General features: G+C 35.3%; 1 protein-coding gene across 1 annotated transcript; it reads right to left on the reverse strand.

Annotated features, from left to right (window-relative positions):
- Window positions 1-1,427: 1,427 nt before the first annotated feature.
- Window positions 1,428-17,425, reverse strand: LOC126762314 (chitin deacetylase 1). Its single transcript, XM_050479004.1, has 5 exons — window positions 16,487-17,425; window positions 10,774-10,934; window positions 9,459-9,708; window positions 3,324-3,642; window positions 1,428-3,166 (listed from the first exon to the last, which is right to left on the reverse strand). Exons 1-5 carry the CDS (start codon window positions 16,536-16,538, stop codon window positions 2,338-2,340), a joined length of 1,611 nt encoding a protein of 536 aa, XP_050334961.1. The 5' UTR covers window positions 16,539-17,425; the 3' UTR covers window positions 1,428-2,337.
- Window positions 17,426-22,163: the final 4,738 nt, after the last annotated feature.

Raw genomic sequence — 22,163 nt, forward strand, 5'->3', positions numbered from 1 at the left:
AGATCTGCAATTTGGAACGCGTTCTTCAAAGAAGCTGTTCATTTGTCGGAACCGCCGATATCAGCACACTAACGGTAATATATCTGACGAAAGTTTCCAGATGGACATACTACTTTGAGCAAAATATAGACAGGATAAGGAGTAAAACTGTCAGCATATTCTTGCAGTGTGTTGTAACTTGTTTTTTTGTAGGTTTGTCTCACCTTTGGAACGATATTCGGCCGATTAATCTCAAGACTCATCGCAAGTAATAATATGTTTCATGACATCCTGATAGTCGGAAAACATTGCTTCACAGACGTTAACGCTGTTTTGTTTTTCGAAAAAATTTAGTGATTTTGGTATCTGACTGTTAATCGACGATTCTCAAGCACCAATTGCTTTTATGTCGTTTAATGTTGATGGCCGTCCCGAACGTGGTTCGTCGTCAACGCGTTCTCGGCCCTCTCTGAATAATTTGTAGCAATCATCACCGCGCCACGTAACAAAAAAAAGAAACGATTGGCGCGCTGTTGTTAACTCGGGTATAATCGCGTAAGCGGTGTCTGTACCAGTAAAGAAGAAGAATCATCACCGAAGGCATTTACCACCGTTCTGAAAGTTTCGCACACATAATTAAAAGGAACTTTTTTGTTGAATAATTTTCCTCATCGTAATCGCCGATAGCACTTATATAGTATACAAGCGTATACTAAACACTAATGATAATTTTGATTTGACATTTGCCATAGATATTTCCATGTGAAATTTAAATTAAAAAGTCTTACTATTTTTTGCCCACAGTTTGTTAAGGGTACACTAGCTTCGATACAGGCAAAGTCATCGTTTTTTATGCATAACAACGTCCAATAAATTTTCGGACCTTCTGGAGCTCTCCCCTATTGAGGAGAACTGGCCCCTTCTGGACGATCGATCCCCTCAATCAGTTCAATTTTCGGCAGTGTGGGTCCGAATGAAGATGATTCTTTACTAATTCCACCATGCACATAACAAATTTTTCTCACCGCGGTTCGACAATTTTCGCTTGACGTTCTCTAAAATAACAAACTTTTCATCATCCTTTCAGAAATGGTTAGATTATGTTGCGATTTATCAGCGATTTGCATATTGAAACACCTTACATAGCTTATTTTTTTATAGCGCAATGTGAATGGTTCTAAAAGATTTTTGGTGCAATATCTAGATTCTGACAGGTCGCTATAAATATAATCTAACTCGAACATATTCTCCGAGTCACTTTTTCTGGCCTCGGACCTCAATCGAATGCTTGCTGAAAAGAAATTTAGCTACGATGAAGAGGTAATCGCCAAAGCAATATACCTTCTACTCTAATGTTATATGAAGTTGCCAGATTGCAGACAATCTCATTATTTTACCAATTTGGCAACCCCTTCCAACCATTGCGATGATAAAAGAAACATTTTGATTTTAATTTTATATTTTTAATTGGTTGTTTTATTTTTTTCCACAGATCTTTATAGCAATCGATCGATTAACATATTAAATTAATGGATAATAGAAAGAAAGTTTCACATACATTAAAAATTATGTAATAAAAAATATTTAAATATACGTACAATAAAACATACTACAAATTAAACACTTTCGCAATATTGCTTTTGCGTCTCAATTCATTTCTCCCTAACACTTTGTGGGTATGCGTGTCTGTGTGAGTGTGAGTATTTGTCGAAATTATTTGATATCATGTGTGGAATCGATTGGTTCCGGCTTCTTCTTGTATCTCTTCGTGTATTTCTTTGTGTGTACATATTTTGTTCGGCTTTTACGTAACTTTAAAATTAACACAGCAACGACCTTGAGCGCCAAATACTTATGTGCGGCCCGTATAGATGTGTAAATGGTTGCCAATAATCACTTGACAGCTCGAAGGTCAGTCAAATAATAAAAGTCTTGCATAATTAGAGCAAACATATCGTTAAAAAGGCAGTGAAAACAAAGAAAGAAAACTTAAAACGAAATCGAAAACAAAAATACAAAATAGAAAGTGGCATTTTTTTTTAACTTAATATAATCTTGATTTTATTTTTTAATGTTTAGCTTAGTTATCTGCGTGCGGCCATTAACAGTAAAAATATTTACAAATGATAAGGAGGAAATTTATAGATAAGGTAAGAGTAGGGTAAAGAAAATTATAACACAGCAAATTCGATAGGCAAAAATATGAAGAAGAAGAAGAGAAGTGTAGAATAAGAAGAATAATCTTAAAAACATAAGCAGTGAGCTAGGGCACAAACCTTACGAAAAGTCAGACGACTTAAAATGAGTTAAAACAAAAATAAAGTTCTGGTTGTGCAATTACAGGTGAGCGCGTTTGACTTAGAAGAAACCATCACCGGTTGGGTCATTCACCCATGGGTAGTTGTTCGGGCAGCGCACGCAGGTCTGCAAGTTGATGGTCTCGCCGGGAATTTCCTTGGAGGTCAATTTGCAGGTGTTGGGCACCCAGCAGGCTGGTTTGCCTTCGACCACACACTTCTCCCGCCATGGTTCGAAGTTCTTGGCCTCGCTGATGGTTCGTGGATTCTGCATCCACTGGATGACTTGTGTCATTGTGACGAAGTAGACATCATTGTGGTTGGCCAAGATCTCATCGATCCAGTAGAGGAAGGCGTCCAAGAATTCGGGATTGTTCTTCAGCCATGCCGCATGGAAGTAGAGACCCAATGGTGCACGATTTTGATCGTAATGCCGATCGAAATTGTGATTGAGGAAGTTGTAGAATTGATCACCGGTCAAAATGTTCGAGCACGAATCAACCATAGCGCAACCAGGTAAATATTCATCATTGGCCGGATCCTCACGACGATCTAATTCGTTCATGACCATTTCCCACACGGCATGCGAACGTGTTGGGCAGCTCTGCAGATTGCCGTGGCAACGGTGTGGCATGCGGAAATACATAGTGTATGGCCATAGTGGTGGGTTCGACAAGGGTGCAGTGATTGTGGAGTCGTAGAGGAAAGCTTGTTCTTCCATCATGGTGAATTGATTGTTGCCACCGACACGCAAGTAGGGGGCGCGTACACCTACCACTGAGTTATCGGTGATGTTGGCGTATTTCTCGATGATGATACGCATGCCAGCCATTTCCTTGGCCCAATCGTCGACGGTGGCGTTCGACCAGAAACGCTCCTCATCGTTGTGACTGTGTACAAGAAGAGAGTGGGAAGAAAGGAAATGAGGGAAGCACATTTTATTAGACATGCTTTTTAAATATGGCGATTTTAATATTTGAATATTAATAATAATGAATTTGCTTTAAATTGTAAAAGCGTGGTCTCCTATTTAAAGTCTCCACTTACGTAATAGAGTGCACAGCAATTTCGTGTCCCTTACGCGCTGTTTCCTGCACCGCTGAGTAGTTGGTGTACTTGTGTGAAATGAAGTAGGTGGCCTTAATGTCACAACCGTTAGGGTTCTTGCGTCCCTTGAAGATTTCCTTGTACAAATCAATATTGTTGTTATTGATGGCATCATCGAAGGTAATGGTGATCATCATAGGTACATCCTTGGCTGGCAAATCGCCGGGAATCGAAGTGCCATCCTCAGAGCAGAAACAATCGGGCAACACACAAACAGTGGGGTCGCAGGGTGGAGCGCGATTGGGATCATTGTCGATATCTGCAAGGCAATTAAGTTAGGGGATAAGAAAATTAATACATGTGCTTAATCAAGAGGTTTACGGAAAAAAGTTTAGGAAAAGAAAAAGAGTATGTTTAACAGTATGCAAACATTGAAAATTTTATAAAATTAATTCAAAATTATTATGAATTTTTTCTTCACTAGTATCCGATGCTTATAACGCCTAAAAACAACCTAATAGCTTTGTGCCCTTTCATATCGTCTACTCAATTTATGACATGTGTTTTGATGAAGAACTTGTGCTTTACAGTTACACAAATTGACCTCGATCGGGATCCGAAATTGGGTTTAGAAGAAATGAAAGCACAAGGTACTAAAAGCTTTCCATGGGACAGTTCATTGAAAGTAACAATGAAGCTTCACATGAAATATTTCGAAGAGCAGTTGAAGTGGGAAACTGAGAAAGGTTAAAATACTTAGAGATGGGGCGTTGTATACCCCATACCTTAAGTACTTGATAGAAACGGTATTCCTGCTCTGTATTTTTTAATTACCACTTGACATTAACAAAATCATTAGTGTATAAATATTTCTATATTTCTTACTGTTAACGGTTTATTATAACGGTAATGAATACATTTGAATATTTTTCTTGTTTAAATACCATTATTGCTATTTTGAAATTTCCGGTGGTGATTCATCGATCGTTTGTTGGCTGCGCTAATTGCTTTGGCCACCGCTAATGCATTCACCTATAACACCAAAGAGTCGGCGCGGCGACCGAATGCAAGAGTTCAACGTCCAACTAATCATTTTGCAGCCGTTTTTCCTAATGCAATTGAATTTATTATTTATTATTGTTTTGTTGGTGTACATTATTTGTGTAATATTAACAGTTGAAGAAATAGCGGTATCATTATAGTAGACTTGTGTCAATGAACTTAACGGTTTGAAAATGGAAATTCGTTAACGCATATTAGTTATTCAAACAGCGCCACTAACATAATTTATACACACAGCATGAAAACGAAATATACATACATATACATAATTAAAAATTTATTTCGTATGCGAACACACGCATACATATACAGAAAAGTGTTAAAAACAATTAAAAATAGTACCGTTATTGTTTTTATTGCGCCAATGGATTGTAGGCAGCCATTATGCGCTCGGCGTGCTGACGCCGCTGCGATCAGTGGCTAAGTGCGGGTGTGGCCCAGGCTTAAGCGTAGCTTTTGGCTTGTGAATTACTGACAAATGTTGGCGACTATGTTGGTGGATCATCAATTATGGTCGGCGCGTCGTCAAATATGTGCACGCATGCAAATCACTGAATATCTATATGTGTGTATTATGGATGTGTATACATGGGGATGTATGCGTTGTCATGCATGAGTATGACAATTTAAGCGTGTGTGCAACACATTTCTCAATTAAAGAAAGGCCTGTGCGTCGAATAGTTGTAGGCAAGTGCGGTTAAAGCGCTGGGTGACACACTATCCTCATATAAAAGTACGTACATACATACATACTCACGCGTTGGCAGTGGTAGCGAGCGGTACGTGTGTGGAAATTTGAACATCAAACACTTGGAAAAGCGGCAGTTAGGCAAATGTAGAAAATCGCTGAACCGCTCAATATTTACATACATACATAAATATGTACAGACATATACACTTGGCGCATAGCAAGCGTTTTGTGAAATTTCAGCATGAAAGCCTCGTCTAAGGCCGGCATACGCCTTCAGTCCACGCAGTCTTCACCTTGTGCATTGCTGATGTGTGTTTTTCAATTGTTGTGCATTTTTAAATATTTGACGGACGGACTTTAATGGCAACTTTTACTTTGCAAATCGCATTCGTTTGCTAAGTTTTATTTGCTCGCGCGGCATTTTCGCATGACAAATTGTGTGCGGTATTATCGCTAAACAATAAACTGCGGAGAGTTTAAAAAAAATATTTGTATAAAGAGTCTTTCACTGAAATGAAAGCTGCGTTATCGAAGTGTTGCAAAAATAGCTGTTTACATCTGACTGAAGTGAAATATATTGTCACAGTTGAATTTTGATGAATGGGTGGCCACTCGTCAGGCGTTAGGGCTTATGCATGACTAAACTATAAACAAAGGTGTGCGAATTCATGATAAAATGTTGAATGCAGTTACTCGCAAGAACACTAGTGGCTAAATATAATTTACAACATAGTTTTTCCCAAAGGCTTCATGGACATAGTCATAGCTTTTAGCCGGAAAAACGTAACTACTGGAATTTTGGATATAATAACGTAAAGATTTTCCACTACGTACTCTCCGTATGCTAAAATTTAAGGCGTGGGAACGTAAATGTAATCAACTAATGTAATGTATAGCCTGTATTGCTAGAAAATAGGTATATCTATTATAATTATATGTTAAGGAGGTAGAATAAACAATTTTAGACTGATATGGTAAATAATCTTCGAGTTATAGCTGTATTAAAAGCTGGTGTACGTTCAACAATGAGATTTGCATAAATGCTAAAAGCATTGACCTTTAAATATCGAAGGACGCCTTTGACTAGTTTGAGGCAGGATGTTCTTGAGATAAGGAAACACATTTCCTACAGTGAATGTGTGAATATCTGATTGAGGCCGACATGAAACAAAGTGCTTAAAGATAGAACTTTTACAGCTTGATATACATATACAAGTGTTTACCTATATAACAATTATTATTTATATAATATAATATAATATAATATAATATATGTATATTATATTTTCAAAGCTCTAGATTTATTTCTATAAGTCAAAATATCAAAAAATCTCTTGCTATATTAATTTATATACATACATATACTATGTACTAGTGTATAATTACTTAATGTAGGTATGATAATTCAGGAGGATTGGCAGCGCTTGAAATAATTTCTATGCAACTTAATTTTTTTAATTAATAGCGTGTATGAATGGTGCATGAGGTTGCAAGAAATTTTCAATAGTTTTTGCATGAAATATTCGCTCCAAGCCTTTCACTGGACCACACTGTTATTAAATAACTGCAGGTACGGCTCTTCCTTATTTTGCTTAATTTTTACGATTGGTTTTTCAATTTTTCAATACAATTTCGACTGTACCTCTCTTTTTCTCCTGTGCGTATTTGTTATATAAGCGAATGTATTATTTGCTCACTTCCGAAGGGTACTAAAGACTGTTTATAACCATTTATGTTGATTTCTGGCAATTTTTCGTTTTTTGTGTATTTTTTTTGTACATTTGTACGCTTATCTCTTGAAAAAAAGAAGTCATTAAGTAAGGTTCCTTTGTTTTTTAATTTCTTTTTTATGTTTTGTTTCGATTTAGCTTTTATTTGTGCTGAAACATGCCGAAAGCTGAAATTACTTACATTTCGGTTATGTCATCGAACCGGTTCCTGCAGGTTACCGCAGCTGTAGGCGATTGTGTTGCTATTTGTTTACCACATATAACTTTATATTTTTGGAATGTAATTATATTTTAGTCAGATTGTGTGAGGGAATATATATATATACATATTAAGCAAATACATATGTACTGTATCCCTATGAATTTCAGCGTCTTGTTGCTTCTGCTTCGTATATGCAAATGTGTAAGTGTTAGTTGACTCTTGTTTTCGAAGATATGATTAATGGTATGAATTGTGTACAAAACTGTACAATATTCACTCAATGCAACTGACCTTTGTTTAAATGAATTACGTAAATGGGATACATAATTTTTGAAAGGCGGATACTTCTCAGGTATTTTTATATTTTTATGGATATAGTTGGTTATAGGTAGGGAGATTGCCTGCCTGAGTTTGAAACTTTAATAACTTTGTCAGTATTCGAATTTTATTTGCAAAATAAAATTACTAAATTTATTCAGTGCGGGCTTTTTCGAAACAACGGAAAAGAACGAGAATTATGGCACTCGTGGGAACGCTTTATACGGCTGAACCTCAGTATGGTCAGAGAAAAGAGCTCAGCAAGTGAAATTGGTCCAAAGTAAAGTTGAAATGTAAAACTTAATAAATACTGATGTATTGTCTACAAAACTGAATGATTTAAAAGAGGACAATTACACTTTTCAAAGCCGGCACGGCATGGCGTATAAGTAACCAAAAATTCCATTTCGTTTGCTGTTTTAGTTCAAAAACTATTGGCTTATAGGTGAATAACCACAAACTACAAATATTTTTAAACATCAATACTTTTGAGATACTAACACAAAGTTGCTAAAAACTATGCCAAAAGAATAATTCATCAGAAATATTTACTTCTACAACATCTTACTCTCACTAAACATTTCTATAACTTTGTATTTGTTTCAATTTTATATTATTTCTTTATTATCGGAGTGTTTTTTCTTCATATGTCCATGGTAGAATCATTAAGATCATACCCCGATCATAAGATCGTGAATAATCAGTACTTCTGCACCTAATTCGCGGTTCTCACATTTTCTGCTCGTCAACTTGCCACTTATTTCAGTTTGCTCAATTTTTTATGGTTTTTGCTTCCTTTTTTATTGTTTTTTGATAATTACCAAAAGTTTTTCGCAGTCAATTTGTTACAGCGCGTCTAATTTTCCACGGTTCGCTATATGCTCGAATGTTGCAAATTCAACCGCATTCAAATTATACTTTCATCAGCTAGTTAAAAGGTTTTTCTGCTGATTTTATTATATTTTGGTTTTGCCACACTTTTAATACGTTGCAGTTTTTTTTCGAGGCACGTTTGCGGTAAATTTGTGTGCCGGCACCAAATATTGATTATTATCGTCTGTCTGCCGAAACTGTGTATAATCAACAACAGGTTAACTCAGCCGAGCAAAGTGCAACGGTATTGAGGTTGCAAGTTGAGTTCGTGTTTATTTTTAAACACAACAACATAATATTGTGTCGAAATATCCAGCAGTAGGAGAAGAAGAAGCAGCAGTTATATACCAAAACTTATGGGAAGAAAGAAAAAAGTCGTCGAATTTTTGCTGCAATCTTGAAACCGGTATTTATAATATTTTGAATATACTTGAGTAAAAATGTTGTATGTTTTTGCTGTCGTTGTTGTTATGGCTGTGGCAATAAGCAAATACTGTTCAAGCTGAGCGCATGCGCGGCTGAAATTGGTAGCGCACCGACAAAACGGTTTTAAAAAGAAACAACAAGCGATATTTAACTTAACAACAACAACAATTCTATGTTTAAAACTGTGTAAGTTTTCTTTTATAGGCAACTCAAAAACTTTAATCTGTTAAGCTCTACAACGGCTTAAGACACACCAAATTCAGCTATTCGCATTTTACAGATATGAAGATAAATGAGAACATGTATATATATACATATATATATATATATAAATATATAAAGATATTTATATATATATATATATACATATGCATATGTATATCCGTAAATATGTTCGGCCAATTTTAAGCTTTCAATTTTGATTTACAATAAAATCCGCAAGCCCCGCTCGTAATTCGGGAAGAGTGCGCGGGCGGGAACCCAATTATCCATAAACACCAGCCAATGCATTATATATGTATGTATATTATATTTCAAGTTATACCGAGGTACAGATTCGCATTGAGTAATTCCGGTTTCTAATTTGAAACTATTTCTGATTTTCCGATTAAAATATGCGCATATAACAACAACTGCTGCCGATTTGTCACTTTTTGGTGGCTTTTGACATTTTTAGGTGAGCCACCAATATCGAAAATTAAACACGCGAAGCTATAAAGTGGTTGAGAACACGATTTTATGGTAACCCAGGGATAATTTTTTTATAATTTACAACGATATTTTGTTATATAATCTAATTACTGAAGATTATATCAAATTTGAGTAGTACTTACCGCAAGTGTTCTCATCGGAACCGTCTGAGCAATCTTTCTCGCCGTTACAGAAGAGACCGCGCTCAATGCAGTTGCCATCACCACAAGCCAAGAAACCATCCTGACAGAGTGGCTCGTCTGTGTGTAGCAGAGGTTTGACACGTCTCTCCTTGTTCTTCGATTTACAATTCTTTACGGATTCTTTCCAATCACAAGTCTGCTTCTCAATGTCGAAGTACAGACCAGCCGGACAACGGATGGCTTGCAGACCCTGTGTGCATAAAAGAGAGAGAGAGAAAAAGGGAGAAATTATAAGAGATTTATAAGAAAAACATTTTATGCTTATTTAAGTAATAAATAGGTATCTTAAGGGAAATGAAAAGTTAAAAGATTAACTGAGCTTCCAACTATTTCTAAGTACTATGTATTTATAGTAGATACCACCTTGTTGATCAGAACCCAGAGAGAAATGATGAATAAAACAGAGAGCTTTTTTCTTACATTTGCTCTTTTTGTCATGATTTGTTTTTATTTGAAACCAGGTAGTATTGAAATTACTTGAAATTAGCTGCGGTTTCTCAAAAATACAAAAGTTCAACAAATACAGCATTTGTGAGAAGCAAAGCTCCTCTCTAGAACTTAGAAGACCATAAATGACTTTCAAAGGTTAAGAGTGTCAATTACCGTAAAGAAGTTTTGTTGAAAAGATTGAACTAAAGAAAATTTTCAAGTATTCGGTGGGAATTACTTCGAAGGCAATAAAATAAATATTGATTAATAATTAAATATTTTCGTTTTATTTACAATTTTTGTGGACTTTTTTGTCACAATGTATGTAGGATTATGAACACGATTGACGAAGTTAGGAAGAAAGTAAACCATAGAAATTTTTATTATTTGTATTTATTGTATTTTATTATTTATTGCATTAATGGATTTGTTCTCAACTTCATCTCAACATTGTTATATATCGAATGTTGAATAACATGTAAAGAAATAGACTTTTGAGAGCTAGAGAATAATAAAATTCTAGAAAATTCTTCGACGAAAGCTTATTGATGCTCTGTGTCAGCTTAATAGCTATATAAATTTCTCAAATATCGGTTGACTATTTCTTCGATATTTTTGGTTGATTGAAAATAATGAGTTTTCTTGTGTTCAAATAATCAAAGAATTCTACACAAAATAGATTGTGAGAAACTACTATCATTTTTCACTGACGCAGATATGCTCACATCTTTCCAAGATTTGTGGACAATTAAATTTCATATATTCTATTTTCTGTCTTCGTCTTCTTCGTTAACTTCTTATCACCTATAAGCGAGTTTTAACTTACCGACGATGTGCACTGAATGACATCACGACAGTTATCGCCTTCTCCAGCGACCAAACGGAACCATTCGCCAGCATCTTTATCTTTGCAGAGTTCCTTTTCGAAAGATTCCTCTTTTTTTGGCTCCTCTGTGGCGGCTTGACGTCTCACACGATCGGCAGAAGCTGAAACGTAAAAACGCAAATTTATAAGAAATGTTAATTAATTCATAAACTATGAGTCAAGTTATGCATTTAATTATTCATATTTATAAATTACTTATTTGCATTTATGCAAAACGAGCTAATTTGAGCAGCAATAATGCATCATCGGCTATTTTAAGCATATTTTTATAAATATTAATAAGCGAAATGAATTATAATGTTATTATTTAAACGGTGCCATAAAAAGTGACACTAGTAACCGGCTACTGCAGTTCATCAACTAGTGACAAGTGAGAAATTGAAAAACACTTGACGTTTTTGTTAAAGCCGCAATGTTAGGCTGATTGACGTCGTGTGTAGGAACAACAAACCGGAAGTAGTTTAGGCCACGAAGCACTTGTGACAACGATTCGATTTGTATAACACCGCCAGGCATCTATGCATGCATGTTGCTTACGAGCGTCTGCACGCGCACGAAAAGTGGGTTTTATGTGAACGCCATGATTAAAGCTTCCTGCTTGACATATGTCAAATGCCTGCGCACAAATAATGCCCAAAATACAAGTATACATATACTAATGCTACTGATTTGCTTTTGGCAACACGTGTGCGCTCGGCAACACCGTTTTTAGCGCTCGTCGCGGCCATTAATGCCAACTGCTGCTAAAGCGCTTGTTGTTGGGCGGCCAAAATGCAAACTGGTGTAGCCGGTTGTTTTGATCACTGTTGATCGTTGGACTGAATGCTGATGGTTAGCTGCTGTTGTTACTTAACTTAAATAGAACATGGTACGACTTGGCACCGATTTAAGTGACAATTATAAAGGTGTTAAAATCAACAACAAACTAAATGGCAAACGGCAATGGACAAATTGAGGCGGAGTGAAACAAGGTACTGGTTTAATATAGTAACAACAGCTTGTAAACTGTGTTTAATGAGTTTGATCAACAACAAAGTATAGTGGGAAGCCGAAGCTGTGGCTTGCGTAGGAAAGAGTTATGTGAAAGCGAAAGTGTACTAGAAAGAGATGGAGACATTGTTGGTTCTTCAATATTTTTAGATCTCAAGGCAGTTTGGGGCTGGTGTAATGGGAAAGGACAAGGTTTTTTAAACAAAGAATTGCTGTTAACTAATCAGCGTGCCACAAAACTATTTCGATAATCTTTAATGGTTCTATAATAAAATCTAATACTTCGAAGAGCTGATCTATTCTCTGTTGGGTGCTCCTAAACATCTTTCCTTACATACGGTTAGAGAAAATTTTTATATTGTCATTAATTTGAGATCTTGGAGATCTTAGAACCAGATGTAGGATTTGAAACCCTCTAAATATGTTAAAGAAGAGTGTCTAGCAGCGTATGGCACCCTCTGGTTTGTAGGGCTTATGTATATTTTTACAGATGATTAGCAGACATATTTAGTGAATAAAAGACTGTTGGGCTTGGAATATTATTTACCTCTCAATCCCTCCCTGTTTTCAAAAAATTTACATGTGTAAGCAAAAACAAATTGTTTATTTTTAGTTTTAATCCCTAGATTATTGGCGTAACGCATTAAAGTAGCGTTTGCTCTTTATATTTTACCTCTTGCTTGTTCGATTCGACAAATAGCATTCGGTAATTTAAGGCTGCTCTTAACTTTTCGTGTAGTCTAACGGCGCGCAATAAGGCAGTCGTGAAAATAGTTAGATAATATAAAAGCAAATAGGAAGGAATGGGAAGTTAGAAATATTAGGATAAAGGTACTGATATTCAATTTGGAAAACGATTTTGCAAGCTCTTAAAAATTTCACTGTATTTTTCATGTTGTTGAATTTTGGAGTTCAGCCCATTTTATAAAGAGATAAATTAGGGCAATTAAAGTGTTTAAAACGAAGAAGAATGCGAAACTGTATTCTAAATAGAGTCAGTCTCGTCTTAATTAATTTTTGCACTGTATCTATTAAGCCAGGTTAGGACCACACGAATCACTTAAAGCAACATCTCCTTAAACAATATTTAAAAGTTAAATTAAATTCTTTTTATTAAAATTGCCGTCTTTGTTCAAAAGCCATTCCACCGGTTCTTCAAGAGGAATTTCTATTTGAAAACTGGTTTACTACAAGCCGCAACTAAATGCCAGCTGCACTATTGCAAATTTGTTTATTGCAATTTATAGAAACACATACTTATATACGCTCTCGTTGTCACATAAAAATAAAAGTTGTTTCACTGCAACACCAAAACGACCTTTCACAAATGCAAAAAAACACACGTAAAATACTACAAACAAAAGCAAAACTTAATAATTTTAATCAGTGGAGTTGTCAAGGTTGACTAGAGCAACGAAATATAAGCGATGCTATGTGTCAGGCTTATTAAAAGGGAATGCAGTAAATGAAGAAGGAGAGTGGAAAGCCAAATATGTGCATGAACATGTTTGTTTGTGTGGACGCGTGTGGTGAATGTTTACAGTGAGTACATGGTAAAACGAGCAGATGCAACAATTATGAAATGTCTGTGTTGCAGTTTACAAACATGCAACCTTTTGCATAATCGCTTGGTTGCAAGGTTACTTTCTGATAAAAATAACTATGAAACGGGATAGTGTAGGTTGGATGCAACATTTTGAAACTTGCAGCAATTTAATTATGCTTATTTTTCTGTTAGAAACTAAAAGTAAAATTAGATATAGTTATTAATTAATAATAATTTTTTATATTTTTCTATGCCACTCGTTTTCACTGCTTTCAGCCACTTAAGATTATGTAAGTCACTTATATTCGTGTATCTGAAGCTTCTTGTCTTAAGTCTAGCTGGCAAATGATTGAATTTTCTTTTAAAAACTTTTATTGATTTTTGGCGCTTTGAGACTTTTACCCTTCTTTAAGGGCGTTTAAAAATCAATGATTTATAAACCTTTTTAGAACCTTTTACAAATCACACATCATCCACTAAATTTGGAGGAATTATAAATATATTTTATAAGTAACCACTTGGTTTAGATAATTATTTTTGTAAGCCATTGAAAGATATTCTGCGCACAACAAAATTTCGCAAACTGGTAGACTGGTCGCAATATGTCAAATTCACACTCATGAGCAAAATAATGAAAACGCTTATTAATTCATTATTGTTGCTATCTTCGAGAATACTATTCGCATCGATCATCAACCTACATATATATTGCGTAAACATTTTTACATGAAATTTGTATTCAAATCGACCTAGTTGATTTAATTGTAAATCATTAAATTTGACGTGATGAAAGCCGTGCATAAACCAATCGGTATTTTTCATATAAACTATGGATGAGGTGTTAATTTTCTTCTGAGAATGATTTAATATGTGGTCTAAGTTCCTTAGTAATGATAAAAACAGCAGGGATAGTGATAAATCTATGTAAATAATTTATTGAAATTGGCAAGAGCTTCAAACAATTAACTTTTTAACAGATGGGTATAATTTATGAACGGATAAAATGCCGCTTTTCTGACGTTAGGCGGTTGTAAGTCTGCTTTGATTGGAATGTTTGATTAGTGTCAATATTTTACTTCGTCTGAGATTATATATATTATATGGAAGGGTTATATGAAAAGGTATGTTCAGTAAATATCGGTTATATGATGAATAGCTTTTAAGCAAATTTTCATATTTCAAAGCATTATGCACGGTTTTGTATATGAATGCGGCAAATGTCACATTTGTAACAAAATTAAAATCGTTATCAACACATCAGCAAAAAGATAACAAGCAGGTATGTCAATCTCTCTACTGTAGTTAATTTCCAATAGATTAGAAGAAAGTTAGCGACATATTTACATAAGTATCAGAGAGATCACTAAAAAATGTGCAATATAAATGTAGTAGAGAAAATATATAATAAATAAATAATAATAAATATTAAAAAAGTGTTAAAATGCAGGAAATTAAAAATTATATTTGATTTAAAGCTATTATACATCAAATACCATAACATAACCTCAATCATTTAAAGAAAAATCAAGGAAATCGTATCTGAGTTGAAGAAAATTTCCAAACAATAAATTTCTCATAGATATTAATGGGAAATTATTTTCGTCCACCATTATTAAATCAATTTCATAACCCTGGTGTGTTAGCTCTGAAATAAGTTGCTAAAGAAACCCTCTAAAATTTGCCATAAAGCTGTTTGAATATGCAATAAAATTAAGTTAAGATTTTTTTGTTGTCAAAACTAGTTTCTTGCCAAACCCGCCAACTCAGCTGAAATCTGGCAATTACATATGTTTGCCTGAGTTCACGTGCACTCCGCTAAGTGCACGCGCACCTGAGTAACTAAGTGTTTCCGGTATTTTGCACAGCTATACAAATTGCCCGGCTGTACTTACACACCTACACATATACTTTTATACATACTATGAATATGTTGCTACTCCACTACCTAAAACCGTTCATTTTTTGTTGCTTGTCAAAAAGTGGGTGAAGTATGACAAATGACGGCACCATAATTTTTGGTTGTGTTATTAACTGCAACGCATTCAAAGGAAATCTGCAGAAAACGCTATATTGTAATGTTATGAATGTTGTTGACTAAATGACATACACATTCGAAATGTGTATAATTATGACATGCGCAGATCTCTAGCAGTGAAAGTTGACTTACATAAATTATGCAAGACAATTTGTCCGGGATGTGTGCAGAGAAAAAAGAAAGCGTTTGCTCTCCATAGCTTTTCAATGCACTGCAAATAATTTTGATTAATTTTGAATACCGAAAATAATTAAAATGAGTGAGAACACAAAATAAGCATTTAGTGTCTCTACAAATAACGGAGGAGGAGGAGGAGGGAGGATTCTTTTAGGAAACTGGACTTTTATAATATTGAAGCTAAAATTTTTACAAACAATAATAGTATTTTTTAATGCTTAAGAGTTCATGACTTTAAAGGTTTACTACTAAAAATTCCTATAAAATTTCTTACAAAAATTCTTATTTTCAATTATTTATCCTTATTAGGATTTCTGAAGTTTGTTCATCCACTATCCTTTAAAACATGTGACTTAGTTCTCAACTTTACTAGAAAGTAGTTTCATAGTGGATAGATCGTTGAAAAATTCTTTTGCAATAAAGCAGAACACGAAGAAAGTACTTAACCTAACTTTTTCTACATTGCTTATGGAATGCAGGACAATTTCTAACTTAGTTTTAAACATATTAACAGTTAAGTACTTTTTTCTACTCGTTAGTTTCCGTTGCTCGCTAAACTGCATGTATCGCAAGAACCGTAAAACGTTTGGAAACAAAATCAAATTACTAAGAACTTAGAATGCTAGGATGCACGAAAATAGTTTTGAAATTATTTGGCAAAAAATAAAATAATAATATTCTAAGCACGAAATGAAACTAAAGTAATCAAAAAACTTCTTACAACTAAAAAATAACAATAAATAAGTTAATAAAATATAAATAAAAAATTCTTTCAAGAAATATGCACTTGTACCAACTATTTACGTAGCTCCTTAAACATTTTTAATATATAACTTTGACACATATTTTCATAACAACTTTCAAAATATAGTTAAGCACTTAATTTTTTTTCGTAAATCACTCACCTGTCGCAGCAGCTACAGCTAAAATGGCAAAAACCACAAAGAGTTTTGCCATTGTGTATCTTTGTTTATTCGATTTTATTTTTATTTACTAACGATGGAGTTTGAAACACCACCAGCAATCACCGCAGCAACTATCTACGAACGGTATTCACGTTTCAACGTAAGAAATTGCAATAACTCGAAGCACACACAAACTTTCAGTGTTAAATGTTTAAGTGGGGCTCACGACGACGTAGCGAACCTCACTAAAAATAAATATATTTGTGCTTTTTTCTTTATAAGCAGAAGAGGAGAGACCGTTTCAGTACAAAGCGCACTATAGCAAATTTGTCCTACCGATCACTAGCAGAGTTCCACTTACACTGCGCCAGCGCAACACCACAAAGATCGCAGCAACTGTCGCGGACAAGTAAATAAAGCAACGAGCGCCCGTACCAAGCCTGTACACAACGCACACACACACACGAACACAAAACAACCGCGTAACAACGTTTGTACGTACAGACGACTAACGTATGGCCAAATGTATCTGGTATATGGGTGCCAGCCTTCGGAATCGCTGACTTCTTCTACTTTTATTACAGAAAATGAAATGCAAATGCCAACACAAGCTCCACAATTACAAGAACAACATTAGCGGCACATATACAGTTGTAGATTTGAGCACAGCGCAGCAAGTCAGCAGTGTTGAATATGTTGAACTCGTTTGTTGCCTATTCTCAGCTCTTCACCACATTCGGCAGGGGAAGTGCGAACGCTGCAGTTGCGTTCCACAAATTATTATGCACTTTCGGAACGTAGTCGTGTATGCAACCGTCACGTAAGTGTGCGAGGATATTTCGTATGCGGATTTTTTATTGCGTGAAAAAAACTATAATTTCTCAATCGAATTTTAAAGCAACTTCTAGCGGTAAATATATTCAACGCGTTCGTGGCGAATTTTCTACGAAAATCTTTACATGTCGCGCCGTGTCAGCCTAAGAGAGCGTCTGACACAACAACAAGCTTTTATATTGAAATGCTTTTGGCTCCGAGATCCGGCCGGGAGACTGCACGTTGTCGTGTTGAGTTTCTTCTGCTTTTGGTAGTAGTTGTTTGGGTGGGGTAATGCTGGCATTACTCATTCGAAGTTGTTGGGGAAATGTGAAGCGTTGGTGTTACTGAAGGTTTAACAAATGTGGTGAGTCTCCGACGTATACGCAACACGCGGGTAAATACGCCAACTATTCAGGTATGAAACGATTTCAATATATGTAGATTGGGTATTGGCAATGAGTATTATGAGTATTAGTTATACTATATATGCCATGAGCGACGTCAACAACTTACAGAGCGATTTCATGAATTGTGATTCGATTGAAGATTTCGAAACTAAGAGGAAGAAAATGTAGTAAACAGGACTTAAAAAAAAAACAGAAAAAATAGTTTTTTTTCGGAAAAATCAATTTATTTTATTCAAAATAGTCTCCTTCTGCTTCAATACAGCTTTTGCATGGTCCAAAAGCATGTCGAACGAGTGTTTTAGCTCGTTAGCCGGTGTGGCCGTCAGTATGGCGGTGCAAGCCTTTTGAATGGCCTCTACGTCTGCATAACGCTTTCCTTTCATGGGCAAATGCCTTTTTCCGAAAAGGAAGAAGTCGCACGGTGCCATATCAGGTAAATACGGGGAGTGGTTAATGGTTAAATATGATTTTTGGTCAAATAATCGGTCACAAGCGTCGATCGATGAGAGCAGTTTTTGGTCGTCAGTCAATTTGTGCGGAACAAACCGTGCACACACCTTTCGTAAGCCCAAATGCGATTAATCGATGTTTTGGAGATGTTCAATTTCATTTCCATGAATTTCAATGATGATTTCGGTTGATTTTTAATGAATTCACGCACAGTTTTGATGGATTTTCCGGTGATCATTGATTGGCCCACATGCTGATCGTCGTTCATGTCCTCACGGCCAATTTGATAACGTTGAAACCACGCATGCACTCTGCTACCATGAACTTGTTTCATCAGTTGAAACGTTTCGGTAAAATTTTTACCAGTTTTAAAACAAAATTTAATGTTTGCTCGTTGTTCGAAGCTCATTTTCGCACCGATAACACAAACATACTTACAATAACTTCACTTCCAATCGATGAAATATTATGCAATTCTAAATGGACAACCGATAAAGAAAGCAGATTCTAACGCACTAGTCGACATACATATGTATAGATGGAGCCATCAGGAACGCAAGACTCGAAAAGTCTTGTTTACTTTGGAAAGCACCTTGTGGATAAATTTCCCCTTTAAAGAAGTGAGTCAAACTCAGGAAAACAAGTTATGTATATAACCTTATGTCATCAATAACAACTATCTAAAAACTGACTTTAATCAAATAAAACACTATATTACAGTCACATTTTTTCATTTTTTATTTATATTTTATTATTATTTTGTTTTCTTTAATTTTTGTGTTTTTTTTCTGAGTAACTGTTTTTGACTGCCTGTGTACTTGATCCTTTTTGAGAAACTCAACCTTTTAGTTTATCCTACTCGTACCATATAGGCGTTGGTATATGTGTTTCATAATAAATGAGGTTTCGTGTTCGGTAACGCTTGCTAAACTTGTAGGGAAGGGCTAAGTTCGGGTTCAACCGAACATTTCATACTCTTGGCACTTACAAGGGTCAAAGTCGGCTAAATACCGATAGGTGTTGACATAAAATGAAACTTGAAAGTATCGCCGTGAAATTATCCATCCTTTCTGAACGATGCGGTTTAAAGTGAACCTTTAGTTTGTAAATACTTATTTTAGATATGTACTTATATGGAGGCTAGGAGTAGTGTTTACCCTATTTACCCCTTTTGGAACAAGTTATAGTTCGATTTCGGCAATTTTTGGGCATGATGGCCAATGGTTAGACCTGGAATGCCTAAAATGTTGTTTGCAACTCAAGAAACATAAAACCACGAAAGTTTGCTTCTCCATTGATATGGCGTAAACCTAAAAAATGTTGTTAAATTTGTTTAATGAGTACTTCTGGGCACAACTCCAAATCAAAATGTTCCATCTTTTAAGCTTATAACGAATCTATGACGCTTCTTATCCTTCTTGCTCCTGAATAGAATAGTAAACTTAATATTTTTAGCGACGAAATTGAAGTTGACGTTGACACTAAGGATATAAAGATGAACGATAAAACATCAGAAGATTCAGGTGTTGCGATTAATGGAAATTATAATAGTCTTACTCAATTAGAGTTAAATGACTTGGTTCGAGATGCAGGACTTCCGAAAGAAGTTTTTAAATCATTTGCGCCAAGATTGATAGAGAAAAGTGTCTAACTCCAGAAACTCATATAAGTTCTATCGTAATCGAGACGATTTCCAGAAAAAAAATCGTAGGTATGGACAATTTAGAGTTCTGCTGTGATATTGAAAGAAAAATAAACGAATATGATTTTCCCTATGCAGCTAAAGCTTAAGAGCAGTCCTGCTACATAATGTCACCCAATATGCTTCGTCAGCAGTTGCACAATCCGTAATATTAAAGGAGGAATACCGCAACCTCCAATTTTTACTCGAAAAACTGGAATATAATAAACAAGTGACAATTATGTGGTGATTTAAAGGCAATGACAGTTTTAGTAAGTCAACAAATCGGCTTTACATGCTTTTTAAATACCCCGATCGAGGTCGCTACAAACATTATGTGCAAAAAGAGTGGCAATTTCGAAAAACTTTAACTCCATGTTCTAAAAATACATAAAAGAGAGTCTAATAGCTGAAAGTAAAAAAATTCTTCCACCACTCAATATAAAACTGGTCCTTGTACAACAATTGATTAAAGCAATGAGAAATACGGAAAGGAAAACTTTTAAGTACCATTTCGAAAAATTTCCCAAATAGTCAGAAGCGAAAACAAAAGAAGGATACATATAAGGGAACTTGAATTTGAAGAAAGAATGACTACGGTCGAAAACGATGGCAAAGTTTTAGAAAAATTACAACAAAATTTCCAGGAAATTCTATAGATTCTAATTAGGCAAGTAACGTTGACATAACATAAAAGAAAATCATTACGAAGATCACTAGTCACAGAACTAAAAGAATTCGTTATCACTGAGTCAAGACTTATGAAATTTTATTTATACACTTTTGAACCCAACCTAAGAATAGTGAGAGGAAAGGGGACTCACTTTTAATCAAGCACCACAAATGGAACAGAAGCCTGCTACATCCAGGTCATTGTTCCTGGATAATGGCTAAATGTAGATACTTGCAAAATAAAAATCATCTTCACCATATATTGGATATTAATTTAGAATATCTGTTATAAAATTGGTAATCTGCGATCACGAAAATACCCGAATAAGAAGTTTCAAGCAAAATTAAAAAAAGTTGAGTTTGCCACAAAAAGGTTAAAAAATCATGACGTGATAGGGCAAAACGAACTTTGGATTCGTGTTCAGCGACCCCAAAACATATAGAACACCAGGTTTGGTAGAAAATCCCTTAACGTTTGTGGACCTGTGTTATCATTAAATAACACTTATAAGAAGAAATATTGCTTGAAGAAGAAGGCTAACTGTGACAGCCCATCAAGAATCTTTTTAAAGCAAATCAGAACTTCAACAAAAAATGGAAAAATTGGCCATCGGAATTCCTAAATAATCATCTACATATCGCTCATTTGCTGCAACGTCGTCATAACTCAAAAAACGTGATTTTTGAGTTAAGGATGCAGAATTGTTCGTTATATCATACTTCATGTTGAGTGAAAAATTCATATGAATACCTCTTATATGCTCCGCTTGAGAAGAGAATATGATTCCTGTCTTCCGTGTAAGGTTGGAGTCAGTTGAAAACTTTTAACGCGTTTTCTGGCAAATCGATTTTTTTGACTTATGCCGGTCTTGCAGCAAATGAGCGATATATAAAAACATACAATGGAAGATATCGATTTTAAGAGTAATAATGTCTCCCTCTTCCTCTGCTTCCCCCGGCGTGTACTGCGTCAACTACTTTTAGAGCTGGGGTGTTTTCGTCCATTCGGACGACATAACTTAGCCAACGTAGCCGCTGTTTTTTAATTCGCTGAACTTTGTCAATGCTGTCGTATATCTCATACAGCTCATCATTCCATTGAATGCGATATTCGCCGTGACCAACGCGCAAGCGACCGTAAACCTTCCGCACAATATTCTCAATTGCCTACTTAGTCCGAAGTAGCACCTGTTGGCAAGAGATTTTCTGTGTTAGATTTCGAGGCTGACATTTTAGTTGCTGTTAATACTGGTTCCAAGATAGACGAAATTATCTACAACTTCGAAGTTATGACTGGCAACAGTGACAGTGTTTGTTTGATGACAGGAGATATTTCGTCTTGTCCTCTTTCACCACCAGACCTATTTGCTTCGTTTCCTTATCCATCCTGGAGAAAGCAAAATGTAAACAACTGTTAAAAATATTAGTTTTGGATCAAAATCACGTCGTTGAGTGAATGAAAGTTATAAACTTTGTTGTTAAGGTAAAATAGGCTTTATTGGGTCGCAGAATTCGGTATTTGCCAAGGACGGTAAATTGTCTGTGTATAAAATGGGGAAATATGCATAGGGAAATATACCCTAAAATAGGCAGCAAATATTATGTACAAAATTTGACTCCAATCGGACATACGGTTTGTGAGATTTAATAT

The sequence above is a fragment of the Bactrocera neohumeralis genome, chromosome 6, assembly GCF_024586455.1.
Source record: "Bactrocera neohumeralis isolate Rockhampton chromosome 6, APGP_CSIRO_Bneo_wtdbg2-racon-allhic-juicebox.fasta_v2, whole genome shotgun sequence".
Lineage (NCBI taxonomy): Eukaryota > Metazoa > Arthropoda > Insecta > Diptera > Tephritidae > Bactrocera > Bactrocera neohumeralis.

What these genes read in the sequence shown, in the direction of transcription:
- LOC126762314 (XM_050479004.1), bottom strand. Translation starts at nt 16,538, where the DNA reads ATGGCAAAACTCTTTGTGGTTTTTGCCATTTTAGCTGTAGCTGCTGCG. An exon ending in TTCCGATGAGAACACTTGCG is followed by an intron (nt 3,643 to 9,458) that starts GTAAGTACTACT and finishes ATTGCCTTGCAG; the next exon opens with ATATCGACAATGATCCCAAT. An exon ending in ATTGCTGTGCACTCTATTAC is followed by an intron (nt 3,167 to 3,323) that starts GTAAGTGGAGAC and finishes TCTTGTACACAG; the next exon opens with TCACAACGATGAGGAGCGTT.